Source organism: Anolis carolinensis, chromosome 4 (genome assembly GCF_035594765.1).
Source record: "Anolis carolinensis isolate JA03-04 chromosome 4, rAnoCar3.1.pri, whole genome shotgun sequence".
NCBI lineage: Eukaryota > Metazoa > Chordata > Lepidosauria > Squamata > Dactyloidae > Anolis > Anolis carolinensis.
This window is the reverse complement of record NC_085844.1, coordinates 57789660-57812530: the sequence shown is the minus strand read 5'-3', so window position 1 is coordinate 57812530 and position 22871 is coordinate 57789660. Positions and strand designations below refer to the sequence as shown.

The 22871-nt window shown below is 39.7% G+C and overlaps 1 protein-coding gene and 1 long non-coding RNA gene across 2 annotated transcripts in view; one reads left to right on the top strand and one right to left on the bottom strand.

Moving 5' to 3' along the window:
- colec12 (collectin subfamily member 12) overlaps nt 1-16336 on the top strand; it is a 95850-nt gene extending 79514 nt beyond the window's left edge. Inside the window, exons 5-10 of the mRNA XM_008108650.3 lie at nt 1813-2859; nt 5605-6075; nt 7501-7637; nt 8573-8682; nt 12592-12737; nt 14688-16336. Coding sequence (XP_008106857.2) covers nt 1813-2859; nt 5605-6075; nt 7501-7637; nt 8573-8682; nt 12592-12737; nt 14688-14707 — 1931 coding nt within the window. The 3' untranslated portion in view covers nt 14708-16336. The remainder of the gene's footprint in view (nt 1-1812; nt 2860-5604; nt 6076-7500; nt 7638-8572; nt 8683-12591; nt 12738-14687) is intronic.
- Nucleotides 15935-21641, bottom strand: LOC134298898 (uncharacterized). The gene is made up of 2 exons (XR_010006017.1): nt 21072-21641; nt 15935-16719 (listed from the first exon to the last, which is right to left on the bottom strand). It is a non-coding gene; the product is annotated as an uncharacterized LOC134298898 (long non-coding RNA).
- Nucleotides 21642-22871: the final 1230 nt, after the last annotated feature.

Here is a 22871-nt window from a genome sequence, read left to right as displayed (position 1 = left end):
GCGAAACCCTCTTATAGTGCTGAGGCAATGGGAGGGGAGAGGCTGACTACCCATGAAAGTTACTGACTGCTGCTTCTCCTCCTCCTCTCTTCCCCTGAGCTGGGCCATTCCATGTTGCGCCTGGAAGCGGGGAGCCTTGATGTCTCCATTTTAGGCCTGTTGCTGAGGTTATTAGAGGTGCTGATTCAGAAAATTGCATTATAAAACATGGTTTTCTGTGGAAGAGCAGATGGCAACTACTGGATGGCATATATTCTGTATCAGAAACTAGAGCTGATGTGGTCTATCCAAGGCAGTTTTCTGAATCAGCACCCCAAATAACCAAATCAAATCTAAAGTTGACCAAAAACTGATTCGTAACCCTTTTGGTACTAATGTTGGAGAGTGGTCAAGTGGTTCCTGGTCAAAGAAAGGTTGGGAACCACAGCTCTGAGATATAAGAGCCATGAGATGTTCTGTGATTGACTGAATATCCAGTTAGCCAAATCCTTTATACAGAGCTATGTTGTCAAAGGGGGTATTTAGGGTATTTCTACTTTACTCTCCGGCCACAAAGTTTTCCAAGCAGCTTACAAATTGTTTATTTGCTAGTTTCAGACCTCAGGCTTTCAATTTAATTAAGGCACGTATTTTAAAAGGTGGATAGCAGAGTGGGATAATATTAAGTCCAGCAGGTATTTCCTCTCCTGATCTCCCACCAGGACCAGGGTAGTGGCAGCTGGGATGGAGGATGGACCATTTAGCTGTGCTTGCCTCTTCTTCTCTAATGCTAAAACCACTCTACTATTTATACCAGAGGTCCCCAAACTAAGGCCCGGGGGCCAGATGCGGCCCTCCCAGGTCATTTACCTGGCCCCCGCCCTCAGTTTTATAATATAATATTTTTGTATTAGTTTTAATAATATAATATATTGTATATACATATAATATTGATAATAATATTATAATGTTATACAATATAATACTAATAATAATACCATATAATAATATTAATTATATGTTATATATTACATAACATATAATAGTATAGTGATATAGTTCAATATAGAATTATATAATGCTAATATTGTGCTATGCTAATAATATAATATATTTATGTACATATAGCTGCTCTGAATCCCATTCGGGGTGAGAAGGGTGGGATATAAATGTAGTAAATAAATGCAGTAATGACTTGAAGTCACACAACAACAACAATCCTAATTAACTTGACTATTTCATTGGCCAGTAGCAGGCCCACACTTTTCATTGAAATCCTGATAGGTTTGTGTTGGTTAAAATTGTTTTCATTTTTAAATATTGTATTGTTCTTTCATTGTTGTTGTTGTTGTTTCACTACAAATAAGACATGTGCAGTATGCATAGGAATTTGTATTATTTTTTTTTCAAATGATAATTCGGCCCCACAACAGTCTGAAGGATTGTGGACCGGCCCTCTTCTTCAAAAGTTTGAGGACCCCTGATTTCTACTAATGGTAGCACTGAAGTTTGCATATGAGAGGAAAAAGGAAATATACTCAGCTCTAATATTCATAATATTCAAAATGGTGCATGAATTCTAGAATGATCTACTAAACCAGATCAAAGTTCTCTGGGATTAGTTCTGACATAATAGTAATTCTGTTCCTCCAGAATTAAAACCAGGTTGTATTACAAAAGATGTTTAGTATGTCTCATCAGCTTAACTGCAGGTCTATGTGGGAGGTCTTAGATTTTTATAACACTACAAACTCAATTAAACTGGCATTCTTCTGCTAAACAATAAACAATTATGTTTGTTCTAAGTTTTCCTGCATGTTTCTCTCTTTTCAGATTATAAAGCTGGGGAGAAAGCCTTGAGTACCAACACAGAACTTTCAAGCTTCAAAGATGACATCCTGGCCCTCCGCCAGCAGCTCCATGAGATTTCAGATAAAACCGCAAAGAATAAAGATACACTGGAGAAGTTACAGGAGTCGGGCAGTGTGTTAGATGACCGACAGAGTCAAATGAAAGGTGTTCTGGATAGCAACTCTTTCATGATCGCCAGTGTCAACAAAACTCTTCAAGCCTACAGTGGCTACGTCAACGACCTTCAAGAAGACACAAACAAAATTCAAACTACTTTGCAAAGCCAAATGCATTCACACAGTGTAGTCATCATGAATCTAAATAATCTCAATCAGACACAAGCTCAGCAAAGAGATCTTATTAATGCTTTGCAGAGATCTGTGGATGATACAAGTCAAGCTATCCAGAGAATCAAAAGTGACTTTCAAAACCTTCAGCAGGTTGCCCTTCAAGCGCGAAAGGACACAGATTGGCTTAAAGAGAAAGTGCAGAATTTACAGGCGTTAGCAGCCAACAACTCAGTTTTAGCCAAAGCTAATAATGATACACTTGAGGATATGAATAGTCAGCTGAGCTCATTCAGTGGACAGATGGAGAATATCACTACCATTGCCCAAGCTAATGAACAGAGTTTGAAGGAACTCCAGGAGCACCATAAAGAATATGAAAATGGAACAACTGCCAGATTTAACCAGCAAGAAAATCGATTCCAGAGCTTTGAGACAGATATTGTCAACATTATCAGCAATATTAGCTACACCGCCCATCACTTGCGGACACTGACTAGCAACCTCAATGATGTCAGGACAACATGCACAGATACTCTTAGTAAACATACAGATGAGCTCACATTTATGAACAACACATTAGCAAATATTCGCCTGGATGCTACTACTCTTCGAATGCAACAAGATGTGATGAGGTCAAGGTTAGACAATGAAGTAGCTAATTTATCAATAATCATGGAAGAAATGAAGCTGGTAGATTCCAAACATGGACAGCTCATTAAAAATTTCACAATCCTGCAAGGTAAGAAAAGTTCTGTGATGGGCTGTGAAGGTTGAGTGTGTGGAGCCAGAAGTGTTTGGGATTTTGCTTTTTTTCATATTATGGAATGCTGACATTTGCCTATTTGTACATAATGAGTTATCTAGGAGATGAGACTCAAGTCTAAACATAAAATTAATTGATGTTTCATAAGTACAACTTATACACATAGACCAGTGGTTCTTAACCTGTGGGTCCCCAGGTGTTTTGGCCTTCAACTCCCAGAAATCCTAAAAGCTGGTAAAGTGGCTGGGATTTCTGGGAGTTGTAGGCCAAAACATCTGGGGACCCCAGGTTGAGAACCACTGACATAGACTAAAAATAATTTAGATTATATTGTGGATGAAAAAACATTTGTATACAGTGAACCACCAGAAAGCAAGAGTATCACCATGGCTGCCATCCATGTGAATAATTTTGGATTTTTTTTTCTTATTTCAGATTTTAGAATTATGGATAAGGGATACTCAACCTGTATGTCTTTATATATCTCATCTATGTTAGTTATCATTGTTGTACACTCTTTGTATTTGCAGTATCTTCTTATTTGTAAATGTAGAGTGTCTCGGATGTTAGAGGATATTAACAATTTCACACTTGACATTAAAAGATCTCCCCGGGGTAAACTGAGGAACCATCCCTCAAGTAAACTGGACCAATGCCATGTAGGGCTTTAAAGATCAACACCAGCACTTTGAACAGGGCCCGGAAACTAATAGGGAGCCAGTGCAGCTGTTTAAGGAGCTGAGTGGCATATTCTCGTATGTTCCCTCCGAACAACAGTCTAGCTGCCAATCTTTGAACAAATTGGAGTTTTCAAACTGTTTTCAAAGACAGGCCCACATAGAGCACATTACAGTTGTCCAGGCGGGATGTAGCCAGGGCGTGTACCACTATGGCCAGGTCAGATTTTACCAGGAACGGTTGCAGTTGGTGCACCAGCTTAAGTTGTGCAAAAGCAACCCTGGTAACCTCCACCACCAGTACTTCCAAGTTTAAGGAAAAATCTAGAATCACCCCCAAACTGTGAACCTGAGCTTTAAGGCGAAGTGTACCCTCATCCAGCTCCGGTTGTAAGCCTGTTCCCTGATCCATCTTACGCAAAACCAGTAGTACTTTCATCTTATCTGGATTTGGTTCACCCTCAACAAGCCCATTGCTGCATCCAGGCACCCGTTCAAGTGCAGCACGGCTTCCTTGGCAATTTCTGGTGGAAAGTAGTAGAGTTGGGCATCATCTGCATACTTCTGCAAAATTCTGGATGATCTCTTCCAGCGTTTTCATGTAGATGTTAAATAACGTTGGGGAAAGTGATGAGCCCTGCAGGATATCACAGTCTATTTGCCATGAGGTCGAGCAGGACTCCCCCAATACTACCTTCTGGCTGCAATCCATGAGAAAAGACTGGAACCACTGCAAACAGTGCCTCTTGGCCCCATACCCATTAGATGCTCCAGAAGGATACCACGGTCGATGGTGTTGAAAGCCACTGAGAAGTCCAGGAGAACCAAATAGGTCACACTCCCCTTATCTACTTTTCCTCGTCGATTAACCACTAAGGTGACCAAAGCCATTTCTATTCCATGACCCTCCTGAGGCCAGATTGAAATGGGTCAAGAAAATCTGTTTCATCCAAGAACTGCTGAAGTTGTCTGGCCATCACCCGTTCCAGAATTTTGCTAAAAAATGGCAAACTTGACAACGGTCTATAGTTTTCAAGCATGGTCGGATTATGACACATCTCTATAGCTTGTATTTTTCATGACCTCAAAAGCACCATATCCCATCTGATCTTGGACTCTAAGCAGGGCAAGCCCTGGTTGATACTCAGATGGGATACCTGCCAACAAATACTAGGTGATTTAGGCTACATTTCAGAGAAAGGGACGGGGGAAACCATATCTGAGTACTCATCACCTAAGAAACCCCTAAGAAATCAGTGAGTTGCCATAAGTCAACTTGATGAATATACTTGATGAATATACATAGCATATAAATATACAACATATAAAAGGAGGCAGGCCTCTTGTGAGTTTTAAAGAGAAAAAAGGCAAGGAATTTTTCAAAGTGTTTTTAAAGAGAAATAAAACTGGCCATGATTAAAACTTGAAATAGAAATGGCTTCTGCTTCACATATAAATTATAATTTTGTAAGTTATATAAATTTCTATTGATAACAGAAAAGGGGTTTATTCATTTAAAGAGATATAAAATTGCTCACACAAAATACAAGATATAGATCTCCTGCTTTTACCACCCTCTTTGATACTTATCCCATTTGCTTCTTTGGGCACTTCCTTCAGTTCTATTTTTCTGGATTCTTTCCTGATACTGCAGTGATAGGATTTTAATTCCTCTAAAACAGTTTTCATTTCATTCTTTACATTGATTTATGATCTTGTATGGTGACCCTTACATCTCCTCCTTTCGCCTTGTATAAATTCTCCAAAATCCTTAATCAGGACATATGCACAGAGAGAGAGATTCCAAAATCTATAGTCAGGCAACATCTTTCTTAGAATCAAGCAAACACACACAAAATAGTGAATCAGCTTTCAAGATCTCCAGAGCTCTTCATCAGGGAAATGGAAATGAAGCAACATGGAAATTTCAGAAGGTTGCTCCAGTGTTGTATATACTGAATGTATAAATGCCCATAAATGGGTAGTTACAGTGACAAACAAAACTCACTGTCATATTATTTTCCTGTATTTTCAAACATTTTAGGTCCTCCAGGTCCAAGAGGCCCCAAAGGTGACAGAGGGCCCCAGGGTCCCATTGGGCTCACTGGCCCCAAAGGACAAAAAGGAGACAAAGGTGAACCAGGACCTCCAGGACCTCAAGGTGAAAAGGGACCAAGTGGACCAGTTGGACCACCAGGTGAAAAAGGTGGGAAAGGCTCCAGAGGTTCACCTGGATCCAAAGGTCAGAGAGGTTCAACAGGGAAGACCGGCCTGCCAGGACCCAGCGGAGAGCCAGGACCACCTGGACTACCTGGGAAAGATGGGCCCCCAGGTCTTCAGGGCCAACCTGGGCCTCAAGGCCTGCCAGGAATTCCTGGCTTGACAGGAATACCTGGTTCACGTGGATTACCTGGTCTGCCTGGGACACCTGGGCCACGTGGTCTACAAGGCCAACCTGGACCGCCTGGGCCACCAGGTCCAGGGCTACCTGTGGCACTACAAAGTGAAACTAATGGTAAGATATATTGTCCTGCCATTCTTTTCCTGCATACATCACTGATATATTGCATGTTTTGAATACCACATTGGACTGAGTACTTGCAAGAAAATACTGCAGTGTATTCCCAGACCTTAACTAAAGTGTGCTTATTAAAGATTCCAACAAGCTCAAAACAGAGGGTGCTTTTGATCACATAAATCTCCCTGTCTCACTAATAGCGCTGCAGTGATGAAATTGCATGCTCCTGAAAGGCAAGAGGCTATGCTGCTGGTAGAGTTTCCCATTTCACACTGACTTTTGCTGAAGAGCCAAATTAAATGTCCAAACAGCTATTGGGCATCAGTAGTGGTGGGGTTTGACATCAGTAGAGCATCACTTGGGGAAAACAGTGGCACTATAGCAATGACACATGGCAAAGAAGAAGACTAAGCCACAGTCATGCCAAAATACAACTGAAGAACATCCTCATAGAATTTAAATATAAATAGATGTATACTATTAAATATAACTGACTGCAAGCCAATAATTCTGGAATGAAGTCACAGATGTTATCAGGGAGGAATGCAAATGAAATCATCTGCAGCCAAAAAGAAAGATGCCTTAATGGATGACAAATGGAAATCTTCAAATGGTTAAGAACAGATGAGAAGCAAAAGTGAAAGGTTACAGTAATAGAATCCGATTGCCATTCAGCAACTTGTGTACAAGAACAAGGGGACGGCAGTCAAGAACTCCAAAGAAGATTAGTGCTTGGAAGGGCAGCTATGAAGGAACTGGACAAGCTCCTAAAGTGTAAAAATATGGTATATGGCTGAATACTAAAGTTAAAAATATTAATGCCATCATATTTTCATTTCTATATATGGTTTTGAAAACTGGGCAGAGAAGAAAGCTGACAAGAAGAAAAACAATTCATTTGAAATGTGGCACAAGAGAAGAGTTTTACAGATACTGTGAACTGTTAAGTCCAATCAGTGAATCTTAGATTGAATCATTCCTGAAGCCATCATGACTTAACTGAGGCTATCGTGCTTTGGATTTATCATAAGAAGACATGACTCACTGGAAAAGACAAGGTAGAATGCAGTAGGAAAAGAGAAAGACTATTGCAGATGGATGAACTCAACTGAGGAAGCCACAGTTCAGAGACTGAAAGACCTAAGCAAAGCTGTTGATAGTAACGTGGCTTGGAGGTCTCCCATTCATAAGCTTGATATAAGTCAAAGTCCACTTGATAGCTGTTAACAACAACAAGACTCACAGCAGCAAGGTTAGGGGGAAGAATAAAATACAAAAGATACACTCTTTTGATACTAGCATGAATGAGGATAGCTACCTCTGAATATGCTTTCAGTTTGAAAGACACATTGGTAATACAACATGGTTGCAATTCTACAAATAACAGGAATTCAATTTTAACTAAAGTGTCTTGTCTTTCAGGTTGCCCTGTTTACTGGAATAATTTTTCAGGCAACTGTTACTACTTTTCAACAGAAAGAGCCATTTTTGAAGATGCAAGGCTTTTCTGCGAAGAGAAAGCATCACATTTAGTTTTCATTAATAATGAAACAGAGCAGGTACGGAACCATATCTGGTATTCAAGCATGCTAGAGACCTGGATCGAGAGTCTCCATAAAATAGATATCAACAAGTTGCATTTTAGACTGTATTTTTTCAGAATCCCCAGCTGACATGGCCATTCCGGCTGTGAATTCTGGGAGTTGTAATCAAACACATATTTTTCAGAGACTCTTGGACCATTAGCAACATAGCCAAACTCTATTCTCCACTGCCTGTACGCAGCCTGACAATCGTTTTGACAGTGGTCCAAGTGATGACCAGTGGGAAGGGAAGAGATTTTGTTTCCTTTTGTCTTTCCACTTTTTTTCATGTCAGGAGCTTGAGAAACTGCAAGTCGCTTCTGGTGTGAGAGAATTGGCCATCTGCAAAGACGTTGCCCAGGGGATGCCCAGATGTTTTTGATGTGTTACCAGCCTGTGGGAGGCTTCTCTTATGTCCCTGCATGGGGAGTTGTAGCTGACAGAGGGAGCTCATCCACTCTCTTTGGTCAGCAGTCTATTGGTCAGCAGTCCTGCCGGCACAAGGATTTAACCCACTGTGCCACTGGGGGCTTTCCACTGAACATGGCTTGCTGTAAGAGTACCACTTCTACTGGAAAATCAGCTCAGTCAGTGCCAGATCCATTCAAGGTTGAAGAGAAAGGAGATTCTTTTTGGGGCTGGGAAGATAGGCTCATGACTGTCAGAAGAGAAGGCAAAATTCATCCAATTTGGGAAATAAGTTTGAAAATAAGAAGGGTGTTTCCCATCTGAATTGATTTGGAAGTGAGAGGAGGGTATGTTCTGCAACAGTAGCTTTTATGTTCACAGTACCTTTGAACTTTCATGACTAAAACAGATCAATAAATCTATGAGGTAAACCACATGTACCCACAGCTTCTGCATATGTTGTCCTGCATAATAATGCTACTAATTATTTCTTCTATACACAGGAATGGCTTAAAAAACAAGTTGTTGCAAAAGGCAGCTTTTGGATTGGCCTTACAGATTCAGCAAAGGAAAATGAATGGCGATGGTTGGATGGGACGTTACCAGAATATGTGTATGTATAGGAAGGCTCTAGATTTTGTTACTGTTCTTGCTGCTGGCTTTTTAAAAAAAATTAGTCAATATATAGGCATGATGGAAATGGAAAATGTAGCCACAAAGCTATGTACTGGTGCTTAATCAGGAATTGCTATCATGTTTTCTGTTTTATACTTGGATGCCTTTCCACCTCTATTCACAAAAATTAGAGTCTCCCTACCAAAAAAAAAACCCTGAGTATGGTGAAAAATAATTTATAGACCCACATGGCTTTCCAATGTTCATTACAGTGTTTTAGTACAAACTGAGGATTGAGAAATTTGAGATTTTCCTCTCTTTGGTTTATGTATATATATATATTCCATTTTATAATACAACCACCCATAAATAGAAACTCTTATATGTTGACAATACTTACAAATTTATGGCAAACGGACAACTGTGGCAGGTATAAGGGCTATGTTTCTACAATGGGGACTACACAGGCTGCCAATAATGCCCAGGCGCTGGGGGGTGGGTGGGACTGAAAGAAGGCTGAAGTTCATTTCTGATTTTTGTCTTTAATGTTGAACAGGGCAGAAGGTCCTTTAGCTTCTTTAAAAATGAATTGCTCTATGAGATGCATGTTTTTCCCAGAGGGTTAGAGAGGCCTAGAACCATCTAAAAAGCCGGAGAAGGAAGCCATAAAGCAAAGCTTTGTTGATCCTTGCTTTGTGGATGAGCATAGAGTTCAGGTCCAGTTTCATAAAATATAGGTACCATATATACTTGAGTATAAGCCAACCCGAATATAAGCCAAGGCACATAATTTTACCACAAAAACTGGGAAAACTTTTTGACTCAAGTATAAGATGAGGGTGGGAAATGCAGCAGCTACTGGTAAATTTCAAAAATAAGAATACATACCAATAAAATTACATTAATTGAGGCATAAGTAGGTTAAATGTTTTTTAAAAAAATATTTACATAAAACTGTAATTTAAGGTAATAATAAGACTTTAATAAGTTAAGACTGTCTGATTACCTATATACTCGAGCATAAGCCAACCCAAATATAAGCCAGCCAGGGCCCTCACTTGAGTAGAAGCTGAGGGGGGCTTATTCAGCCCTAAAAAAGGACTGAAAATTCAGTTTACACTCAACTATCTACGGTAATTGTGGGAAACAAATCATCCCTCTTTTATTCCTTGAAACTTGTTAAAAGCTGAAACAAAGTCAAGTTGCTGTAAACCAAGCATGGGCAAACTTCAACCCTCCAGGTGTTTTGGATTTCAACTTCCAGAAATCCCAGCCAGTTTACCACCTGTTAGGAATTGTGGGAGCTGAAGTCCAAAACACCTGGAGAGCTGAAGTTTGCCCATGCCTAGTTTAAACTGAAGTTATATGTTCCACTTAGAATCAAATCTGAACCAGAAATACTAAAGTAAATCATGCTTACCAAGTTAAAGTAGGCCAACATTATTTATTCATGAGATTTGTTTAGTTTAAAAGTTTGTCTTGCTAGATCGAGCAGTTCTGTCTGATCTAGATAAAATCTCCATGTATTTAACCAAAGCCATCTTCTGTAAATAATTATGTCCTAAAATGTAGTGAGATTCTGAATTCCCAGCATAAAACTAGAGCTCTATCACTAAGAGCATATGATATATGCACATATACATCATAGAACAGGCAGAAGAGACAAAGAATGGATGAAAAGAAATAAACAGTAGTTAACACATTCTGGGAGGAGGAAAAGAAGGGGACCTGGAGAATTTGGAAGTATATTATATTCCAAATTCACCAAGCCCCTTTCTTTTCCTCTTCCCAGAATGTGTTATCTACTGTATATTTTCATCCATTCTTTGTATTTGCAATTTGATAGTATATTATAGGGGGCCGTGATGGTGCAGCGGGTTCACTCGCTAAGCTGCAGAACTTGCTGATCAGAAGGTCAGCAATTCGAACCCACGGGATGGGATGAGCTCCCATTGTTAGCCCCAGTATCTGCCAACTGTTAGAAAACATGCAAATGTGAGGAGATCAATAGGTACCGCTATGGTGGGAAGATAACGGTACTCCATGCAGCCATGCCAGCCACATGACCTTGGAAGCGTCTACAGACAATGCCGGCTCTTCAGCTTAGAAATGGAGATGAGCACCAACCCCCAGAGTCAGACTCAACTAAACTTAATGTTGAGGTGAAACCTTTGCCTGTACTTTTAGTATATTATAAGAGTGGTTACAGAAGGAGCCATGGAAATAGGCCAAGCAGGGCATTGGAAGGTACCCAGATATCTGTGACACTGGCAAAAAAAAAACACATGCATATGTATCAAACTGATGTTAAGCTTCAGAAGAATGAGGCCATCTTCACAATTAGTATAGTGAAATGGTATATAATGTGAGAGGTCCACATGTGTCTTATAGAAATCAATAAACTTGTTGTTTGTCATTGAATTTGAGAAGATACAGCTTCAGCAGATTCCAAACTTCAATTTGATTTTTACTTTCTTTAAAAGTATAAAGCAAAGAATAAATCTGTAATTCTCATGCAGTCCATTTCAACATTTTCACTAACCTATGTCATGCTTTCTGTATACCTGTGACCACAAGTCTAAGCTGAATGTAATTTATTGTTTCTTGAAAATTCACATTCACACCCATTTAGACAGTATTTGCTAGGCAAGTATGTTCTTTGGTTGTGCTATGTTCTGTAGTATTGGGTATTTTGGGACCAGTTCAGCCAAGAATTACACATTCCCGTTTTAATAAAGATGAGCCCTTAAAATTGGGGGTGGAACCACATTTTAAATGGGGGGAGAAGGATTTTTTATTCTTTCTGCAAATTTCTAGTTAAGTACTGATTTGTTCTGGAGGAGCTAACATTGCAATTCTATACGTGTCTATTCAGAAGCAAGTCCTCTTGATTTCAGTGGGACTTACCTTTTGGAGAGTAGATAGGGTCTTCAGAATTAAGAATATGACTATTCTTCATCCCAACTTCCAAGTAGCAGAAGGCTAAAGAAACAGATACAAAAAAACCTGTCTTTGCTTCAGAGCAGTTCTTGTGAGATGGTGCTTAAAGCAGTGACTCTCATCCTGTGGGTCCCCAGGTGTTTTGGCCTACAACTCCCAGAAATCCCAGCCAGTTTACCAGCTGTTAGGATTTCTGAGAGTTGAAAGCCAAAAACATCTGGGGACTCAGGTTGAGAACCACTAGCTTAAAGGATGTTTTCACACTGTACAACAATATCTGATTGATAGCACCTTAACCACTATGGGTCCACCTCAGGGAATTTGTAATTTGGGAAAGCAACTTTGGAATTCTCTAGTACATTTCCAAGAGCTACAGCACAAAAGTTATATCATAACATGGAGCCATGGTAGTTAAAATATTATTAAAGTACCAGAAGTACAAGGCATGGATACACTCGTAGTGTTGGCTGGTTAAAATGCAAATATGCCTTGAGTTTGATTCTTTTGTATTCCCTTCCTTGCCTCTCTCTGTGTATTGAATAACACAAAACTATTTATTTGGCTTTTATTTGGAGATGAATGTGTGACTCCAACAGGAAGACGTCTTCGTGTCTCCACAGCTAATTTGCAGCTGTAGACAAAGCCAAATGCAGCCCCGTGGACTGACCATGCCCATGTCTTCTTCATGTACCCATGTTCATGTCCAACTCTGAAGAAAACCATAGGCCTAATTTTAGCCTTTTGAGCTTTGGCGGCTTGTTGAATTGATTCCAACCCCTGAAGTCCCAGCTGTTTTCCATTTCCAAGAAGAGTCATGCATTGTTTGTTAAAGAGTATGTTTTCTGCTCAGAACAGATTGTTTGGTGTTTTGTTTGGTTTTTAAATGTTATTAATGTCTTCTGTCCCAGTATCACATGATGGTTTGCTCTTTGCCTTATGGAATGATCCATTTCTGTTTTGTTGAAAGAAACTGGAGCGCTGGGCAGCCAGATAACTGGAAGCATGGCCATGGACCAGGGGAAGATTGCGCTGGATTAATTCACGCTGGCCTTTGGAATGACTTTTACTGTGAAGATGTTAACAGTTTTATTTGTGAACAAGAGGCAGACAAAGGTATGTTAGAGCCTGGACGTGAGTACATTCCTTTATTGTCCCAAAGGCCAAATCCTAAACCAGGTTTACACAGCTGGCACAAGGGGAATCCAGTCAGACCCTGAAAGAGGTCTCTAGTTCAACAAATATGAGCAGCTGTGCATAGATCAAAGCTTTTTCCTAGCTTTGTTTCTGTTGTTTGGGTCATACAACTTCCAAGCTTCTGGCAAGGATCCAGTGTTTGTGCAGCTCTTTTAAAAAGATATTAAATGATAGTATAGGACCAAGTCTGTGTCATTAGTTAGAACTATATATACTTATAGTAGCCGTGAGTGTTAGCCTGATGTCAGTGATACAGCAGGCTGCCACCATCTTCCCAGACATACAGGGCAACAGCAACCCCCTAATCCCCAATCCACAAAGATAATAACTGTTTTTGTTAGCAATTAGGTAAAGGTAAAGGTTTCTCCTGATGTTAAGTCCAGTCATGTCTGACTCTGGGGGTTGGTGCTCATCTTCATTTCTAAGCCGAAGAGCCGGCGTTGTCCATAGACACCTCCAAGGTCATGTGACCGGCATGACTGCATGGAGCACCATTACCTTCCCGCCGGAGCGGTACCTATTGATCTACTCACATTGGCATGTTTTCGAACTGCTAGGTTGGCAGGAGCTGGAGCTAACAGCGGCCGCTCACTTTCGGTCTCCAGCTCAGTGCTTTAATGCACTTCGCCACCGGGGTTCCTCTTAGCAATTATATGAGCCATATTCTACAGACATCCATAAAGCACCAGATTTGGAATGACTTGGCTAGCATTTCAAGTTTAGATAGGTTGAATCCCACTCAGCTAACAAAATTCAGTGGGTAATCTCGGACCTTATCACATTGGGATATATTCTGTTTATATCAGTATGCATCTTGGTTTTCTTAGGAGCGGATGCATACTGTATTCAGACAAGATTCATACTGACTCCATCACACCTGATTCTTATGTTTTGAAAATGCTGTGCTTTGATTCATTGCACCACGGAAGGCTGGTTCTCCCAATTTGTTCAAATGCCGTCCTATGTCTTTTTTTAATTAAAAAAATTAATATTGTGCTGTGACATAACCTGGAAGTCTTGAATTACCATTCTCACGAGATTTTAGCTGATGTAAAGCATACTGATTTTACATTCGCATGTAAAAAAAAGTGCCTCAGAACTGTATTAAATCAAAAAAACACAATGAGAATCCTGTGTCTAATGTACTATATTTCTGCAATGTTTTGCTGACACATTCTGATGGATTACTGACAGAATGGGACAAAATCATGTGATAGGACCCATTTGTTATTGTGTTCAAAGAGCCTCAGAAACAGACTATATCCCAATGTGATACGGTCCTTAGATACGTGGTTTACTCCCCCCCCCCAAAGCAGGAGAAAACTAGTTATAAATAATGGTGGTGGTGGTGGTGAGAGTAATGATGCAAGCTACATCAACCAGTATAGCTAGCATTCTGTGTTTCCTTCATACCAAGGGTGGAAGTCAGGGGTTGTAGAGGAATAATTTCAGGGTGGGAACTAAATACCTTACCTTGTAAAACTCTCACACACTCGTTAAAATTTGCTAGTTAATCATCCTCCCTCACCCCAATATTGTGTTATATTAACTGGCACAGTTTTGTAAAGTTGACTTTTTTTTTAACTCCAACTCCCAGAATGTCCTAGCCCAGTGGATCCCAACCTGGGGACCTCAGATGGTTTTGTCCTACACCTCCCAGAAATCCCAGCCAGTTTACCAGCTGTTAGGATTTCTGGGAGATGAAGGCCAAAAGCATCTGGGGACCCCAGGTTGAGAACCACTGCCCTAGCCAGCATGGGAACTGGGAAATTCTGCCTTCCAATGCCGTTGTGTTCTTAGTTTATGGACTTTTAATGACAGATATTATGTTTATGGCATCTTAATGTATTTTTCCTCTCCCTTCTTCAGCTCAAGCTCCAGGATTGTAATAGGCTATGAACTCAAACACACAAGAGATTGAGACCTGCATGGTGAAATATCCTCTGGGACAGAAGAATCACCTAACCAAAAGAGGGAGCACTGAGAACTTTGATAAATGTACTTCATCAGCACAATCTCTCCTCAATATCTCCTAATTGTACAGGGGCTTTACAACCTATTGTGCAACTACAATTGGAGTGGACAACCTTATAGATTCTCCTTGGCCATGCTACATGGAAATCTTGAAGATTGGTACTATTGGTCAATGAACTATGCCAAATTGACTACAAATCATGACCTTTCCACTGTAGGAAGAGGGGGAAATACAAAGCTACTGTGTAAATGCTACAGCCACTTGCTAAAATCCCAAATATCATCAAAGTATATAAATATACATTTATAAATATATAAAAAATTATATAAAATATATATAGCCCAGTCCTGATCAGTAATATAGAATATACTTTTTAAAGCTTTTAAATTTTTGTATTTTTCTACAAAATATTTGCCTACTACATTGACCTTTTAATTGCCTTTTTATATAAATATAGTACACAGAAGCCAAAGAAAATAGTAGTGATACTACTTATCATTCATTACAAATGATTGTCAGGTATAAGTTTCATTAGCTATAAAAAAAGGATTTTGGTTTTATGTATTTCCCAGATAAATTACGCTCATTTAATAACTTGTGAAGCTGGTTAAAAGTGGCAGTAACATTATTCACACAAGAGCATCGAGTGATCCCAATGAAAAATATGCTACACTCTTCAAGTCTCTAAGTTTCCCTATCAATTGGTCCAAGTGACTACAATGGGGTGAACTCAAGAGAATGGCAGAATTGCCTATGTTGCAGGGGGCGAGTTTAGCAAACCTATTCTCAGGAACAACAATTACTACTCTGCTTTCAGGAAAGAGGTATTGCACTTGAAAGATAGGACCTCAACTCAATGGTAGAATGCATGGTTTGCCTGCAGAAAGCCCCTGGTTGAAGACCAACTATTTCCAGTTAAAACACCAAGTGTTAAGAAGGACCTTTGCCTAGGACTAGCTTGAATAAATAGTAGTCAGGTGAGAGGGACCACCAGTCCAACATGGTGTAAAATGGATCCTCACATTTTGTCATGTTGTTCCTATTTGGACCTATTTGGACCGTTTCTATTGGCATGGAAACCAATGGAGTGCTAAGGACTGGATTGTGTAATACTAACAAATAGAGGCTCACAAATGATATAGACATTTCATTCAGATGTGTATGTTGTCTACAGTATCTGGGTTTTTTTATGTTTGATTTTACACAGAAGGCATTTGGAAGATGACAGTGGAGCAACCTCTTCACTGCCATTCATTTTTTGGTTGCAGATCAATCCCTTGAAACCACTTCCCTTAAAAATGGATTGGTGAAATGGGTTAAGCAGCACTACCTTGCTTCTTTCTTTCTTGTTGACCATTCAAAAGCTGCTGGAGGGAGTGGGATAAAAAGACAATGGGAGAAAATTACACTCATCAGCATGTTATGTCTTATTTGGTACTCAGTTGACACAGTTGGCAGTTAAGACTTTCAATACCAGCATCGCATTCAGTAATGAATTGTGCTTAATCTAAAAACCATGATCAAAATAAAAAAGCAGACTTCACATTTGGAGTATGTGGGAGTTATGTGAAATCTCTGTGCTGAATTTACTATAGTGGTATCACATTTGGCAAAATGTTTGTGATCAATTTTACTAAACATTCCAGGTACCTAATATCAATTAAGGTTCATGCACACAAAGGAAACTAATGAATGTGCTGAACTAAATATGTGCCATATATTTGACAAACTCGAAAACATTTTACTCTACATTTGTTTCCCTTGATCCTCACCTTTTTTCAGTTCAATAACATATGCTAAATCTTCTTTATTCAGTTCCATTTCCAATTTCTCCATTATTTGTAATGGCATATGAATCAGATAGTATAGTGTAGTGGTTTGAGTGTTGGATTACAACTCTGGAGAATTCCCAATCAACCATGGAACCTGTTGGGTGATCTCAGGCAAGTCACACACAACTTCAGGAAAAAGGCAGACAATAAATCTTGCTAATAAAATGTATTTACAGTAGAGTCTCACTTATCCAACATAAACGGGCTGGTAGTATGTTGGATAAGCGAATATGTTGGATAATAAGGAGGGATTAAGGAAAAGCCTTTTAAACATCAAATTAGGTTATGATTTTACAAATTAAGCACCAAAACATCATGTTATACAACAAATTTGACAGAAAAAGTAGTTCAATACGCAGTAATGCTATGTAGTAATTACTGTATTTACGAATTTAGCACCAAAATATCACGATGTATTGAAAACATTGACTACAAAAATGTGTTGGATAATCCAGAATGTTGGATAAGTGAGTGTTGAATAAGTGAGACTCTACTGTATTTACAGAATTTCTATCCCACCCTTCTCACCCCAAAGAGGACTCAAAGCAGCCTTACAATAGGCAACAATTTGATGCTATAATCAGTAAACAGACATATAATCAAATGAACAGGTACATTAAAACATAAGATTAAAAGCATAAACCATTAATACTAATTATTAGCAAGAACCACATAATCCGATCTCTGAGTCAAAAGGCTGTTCCAGTCATGATTGCACATGTTCCACCTTCCCTTATTGCACTGCATTGCTATCTAAAGGCTTGGTCCCACAGCCATGTCTTTGGTTTCTTTCTGAAGGTTAGGAGAGAGGGAGCTGATTTAATTTCTTTGGGAAGGGAGTTCCATAGCCAAGAGACCACCACCGAGAAGGCCCTGTCCTTTGTCCCCATAAACCGCACCTATGAGGGAAGTGGGACTGAGAGCAGGGCCTCCTCAGAAGATCTTAACCTCTGAGATGGTTCATAGAGGGAGATACTTTTGGACAGATAAGCTGGGCCAGAACTGTCTATCCTATGATAGACTTGCCTAATGGTCAGTTATAAGTTAGAAATCACTTGAAGGCACACCATAACACCAGTGTATAATCAGGTATTTTGAAAAGGGAAGTAATCTTTCAGATTCTGCTGGACTACAGCTCCATGATCTTTTATCACTGGTCAGGATAGCTAATGGAAGCTGGAAGAAGGGAGCATCCTACAACATTTGGGATGGGTGAGGGGCCATTGATACCTATATCTGCTGGCAATGGTTTTCCAAGTGTTTGAGGAGGGTCATTCTCCAGGAGGACATCATGTGACTCCATTTACTTACTTTACATGCAAAGCTATATGTTATGCTGTTACTTTTCTGCAAATGCAATCTTCACGGCTTTTCCTTGAACTTCTAAATGGGGCAGTCCAGTTACACAACTCAAAACTTGAGGTCTTTGTTTACAAATCAACAGTGATATAGATCTAGGTCAAGTCTGGATTTGTGATGCCATGCTTCTAATTTGTTGAACATAAACACCAATGCCTTCCCCCCAAAAAGGAGCATTCCAATACACGTCGAGTGTTCATTTATGCAAAAGTTTCTTCCACTCATTGCAGTGGTTGGTGTAGTTCTGGCCATGCAAAGAAATATGCCTGCCAGATTCCCCCATATCTGAACTGGACAGGGCATGAATGCAAGCGCATCTGAGTGAAACTGCTTTCAAAACATATACTGTATATGTAGGCATTTTCCTTCTTTCTTAATCACAGGTCAAACAAAAAACAAATTTTAGCTAAATTTCATATTTTAAAGTCACAACTCTCACTCTGACTGCTAAGCAGAATATCCTGACACACCGTAATTATACCAGCTAGTCATTGTACATCATCACTACCTATAAAGGTTTATTTTGTACCATTGCATTCTATGAAGTTTTGTATTGTTGGGACGACATACATTAAAATGGTATTTTTTCTGAAACCTAAGATTAATCATACATATTCTCTTCCATTCCAATGCACACACACTTTTCCGGTTCCCAAGAGAAGATAGCGGGAGGAGAAAAGTATGGACCATTGGTACCCCCTGCTCCCTTTCATTCTCATGCATTGTCCTCAAACACTCCATTCACAGGAGAGATACATTTTCTACCTAAAGCAATTCTACTTCTGTAGGCACTCTACATAATTTAGAACCCTGATTTTCCACAGTGAGTGGAAAACGTAAAAAAGAAGAGGTTAAACTTAAAGTAAATCTTTGAAAGCTATTGTAAAATATTTCTGTTTCTTTTGGTCCACTAATGGTATCATCGCTACAAGAAGAATTTTTAGATTTTGTTAGGGTTTTGCTAAAATATATCAGTTATTCTCAAAGCTGGCTCCCTCGTTTCCCTGCCTCTTTCTTTCTTATGCAGGACTAGACCAAATCTGACAATCTCCCTGAAAACTACTGCAATGAATAAATCAAAATGGGTTGCCTTAATAACACCAAAAAGTGGGCATGCCTTAAAATAATTTACTATCCTGCCAGACCAGAAAGATGGAAACATCAGCCTTTGTGTGATGGCAACAGCAGCAATCTACTGCAATTTTTCCATGTTTGATATAGAGAAAGGTGCTCAGAGAGCAAAAAGAAAAGTGTTTGCTTTCTATGTTCAGTACAGATGAAGGGTAGAAATCAAATAGCCAGCTCACTTACTTGCTTCCTTGAGTCTTAAGAAGAGGAATACAACAAATTATTAATTATTATTGTTGCTGTAGTATAGCACTATGTCTACTACTATTCTAGTAGTATAGTATAGTACTACTACTTTTCCAGGGTAGTATGGCACAAAAGCAAGGTTGAAGGGTCAGGGGTGTTAAAGTAGGATAGGGTATACAGAATAAAATATGAAAGATCTGTAGGCTGCTTTATGAAATATTTCAGTGGCAGCATTCAGTGTTGAGCAAATTGTCTTTCTTTAAAATATAGTGTTCTGGATCTAATACCTTCTTTAAACCACAAACTATTTTTGAGGAAAAGCAGAAAGTCATACCAGATTAACTTGCCAACTGTAGTCAAACTTATTTCCCGCCTACACAGATTTTGCAATAGAGCATTGCTCATGTTGCAGCTATATGAAACAGCCAAGAATATTTCAAAATGCAGCTTCATATGTTGTTATTAACTGCTATCAAGTTGACTTCAACTTATGATGACTCCTGAATGAGAGACCTTGAGGTCAGCCTATCATCAACAACCCAACAACCTATGGCTTCTTCCCTGACGGTGTCTATCCTACAAAAATGTCATCTTCCCTGTTTCCTGATGCCTTCTATCTTAGAAAGCATCATTGTCTTTTCTAGGGAGTCATGTCTTCTCTTTTTTTTTTTTTTCGTGTCAGGAGCAACTTGAGTTGCTTCTGGAGTGAGAGAATTGGCCGTCTGCAAGGACGTTGCCCAGGGGACGCCCGGATGTTTTGATGTTTTTACCATCCTTGTGGGAGGCTTCTCTCATGTCCCCGCATGGAGCTGGAGCTGATAGAGGGAGCTCATCCGCACTCTCCCCAGGTGGGATTTGAACCTGGCAGCTTTCAGGTCAGCAACCCAACCTTCAAGTCACTTAGTCCACTACGCCATCTGGGGGCTCCATGTCTTCTCATGATATGACCAATGGATGACAGTCTCAGTTTAGTCATCCTGGCTTCTAGGAGGGTTCAGACTTGATTTGGTCTAGGACCCTTTGATTTGTTGTTTTTACAATCCACAGTATCTGTAAAATTCTTCTCCAACGCTACATTTCAAATACAGTGTTCCCTCACAACTTCGCGGTTCACTTTTTCACGGATTCGCTGTTTTGCAGTTTTTCAATAAACTCTAAAAGACTATTATAAATCATAAAAATTACAATTTACAGCCCAAGGAAGGGAGGAAGGAGAAGCCAAAAGGAGAGAAAAGGAGCCCAAGTGGCAACGGGAGGAGAAGGAGGCGATTTATCAACACACGATTGGTTGATAAAAACTTAAAATAGTGTATAACTACTAAAATAATGTATAAATATTAAAATAAATATAGTGTCCCTACTTCACAGATTTTCACTTATTGCGGGTGGTCCTGGAACCTAATCCCAGCGATAAGTGAGGGAACACTGTAAATAGATGTTCTTCCCTATCAGCTTTCTTCACTATCCAGTTTTCACAACCATACATAGAAATGGGAAATGTGATAGTACAGACAACACTAAATTTAGCTCTATCTATCTATCTATCTATCTATCTATCTATCTATCTATCTATCTATCTATCTATCTATTACATTACACATCAGGATCTTGTCTAGTTCTTTCATAGTTGCCCTTCCAAGTCCTACTGATTGTACATCTTTCTCCTCCTCCTCCTCCTCCTCCTCCTCCTCCTCCTCCTCCTCCTCCTCCTCCTCCTCCTCCTCCTCCTTCTGTTATTTGCTGGAATTACAGTTAACTGAGAGCCTACTATACCATTATATTTATGAAGAAATCATGGGGAATCTCTTCGTGTATCAATCAATGCAGGAAACCAGCTTGAGTAAAACAGACGTACAAATCACGATCTTAGTAAAACAGCTTCACATCCTCTCCATTGGATCTGGAAGGACTAAACATTTCTCCAGGCTTCCCCTATGCACTGGCTTTGGAACCCTGTGTTTCTGGTCATCCTTTGCCTTTGTGACTGAATAATGAGCCTTGACACAACACTGCACTATTTTTGGATTATTCTACTGAAGTGAACTCTTTAACAACAGCACATTTTTGTGAAAACAACACAAAGTTTCTCTTTTTGAAAGGAGTCAAATCTCATTATCCTACTGATTTTTTTTCAAAATACCTATGAAGAAATCCTGTAACAATTATTCAAAATATGTTTTGATTTTCTTTGTAACCTGAACTTTATGTAGTGACCCAAATCAGTGTTGATGTGGTTTTAAGCATCTTACAAAAAAGTTAATGAAAAGACTTCACAAATGTGTTAGTAATTCCATTATTGTTGTGCCTTGCCAGCTTCATAAGCCAGCTAACCTGGAGACAGAATTTCTTCTTTTGCCAACATTTTCAGTTTGCACAATGGTTATGTAAACTACAACTTGCAAGTAAGCCAATTATAGTCTAATGCGCAACCCTTTCCAGCCAATTATTGCCACATCTATAATCTTCTTGCTTGGAAGTAGTTGTTTTTCAACTGATTAATTCCCAGCAACTTCAGAACATCAAAAAGCTGTCTGCTTCTGAAACTACTACCAGGCATTTGGCCTGTTTTGACACTAATATCGTCCTTATTCCATCATGTCCATCTCTATATTGGTAGCAGTAACTGAGCTCTGTGGACATTGCTGATGTTTTCCACAGCCATTGATGCCATTGATCATACAGACCTACTTTGGACTGGTACCACTTTAGTCTAGCCTGGCTATCCCATGCTGTGGTGGGTGATGATCTTGTTTCTGCATGGCTTTCCCTGTGGCATTCTGCAAGATACATCTTAAATCATCAGATATCATTTAGAGCAGTGGTTCTCAATCTGGGGCCCCTAGATGTTTTTGGCCTTCAACTCCCAGAAATCCTAACAGCGAGTAAACTGGCTGGGATTTCTGGGAATTGTAGACCAAAAACATCTGGGAACCCCAGGTTGAGTACCACCGATCTAGAGGTATTGCCTTTGGTGCCTTTGTATATTGATGACACACAGGTATGCCTCTCTGTTTAATTGATCCCAAATGTGCATTTGTCATGCCTAGCTCAGTACCGTATTTGGTCATGAAATGATACTGGGACGGGAATCCTCTTGTAGGTTTATAGTGGTATAACACAGAAGTGCAAGCATTTTTTAGAGTAGTGCACAGCAGGAGCAGGGAGGATAGCAGAGAAACCTGTCTCTATTAAGAGAATGTACTCTGGCACCAGTCGGCTCTATCACAGTGGTTCTCAACCTGTAGGTCCCCAGGTGTTTTGGCCTATAACTTCCAGAAATCCCAGCCAGTTTGCCAGCTGTTAGGATTTCTGGGAGTTGAAGGCCAAAATATCTGGGGACCCACAGGTTGAGAACCACTGATCTATAGCACGTTTTACTTGACAGAAATGATTTCGTCTGCCATTTTATCCTGCTGCTGTGCTCTTCCAACCACTTCCACTAGTGCTGGCCAAAATAAAGTCAACTGAAGCACTGAGATTCAGGAAACAATGTGACCATAGGTTTCAACCTGGTGAGAAAAGATATGACTGATTACTTTGATGTTTCTGAAGCCATTGTTGCACCTGAAAGGC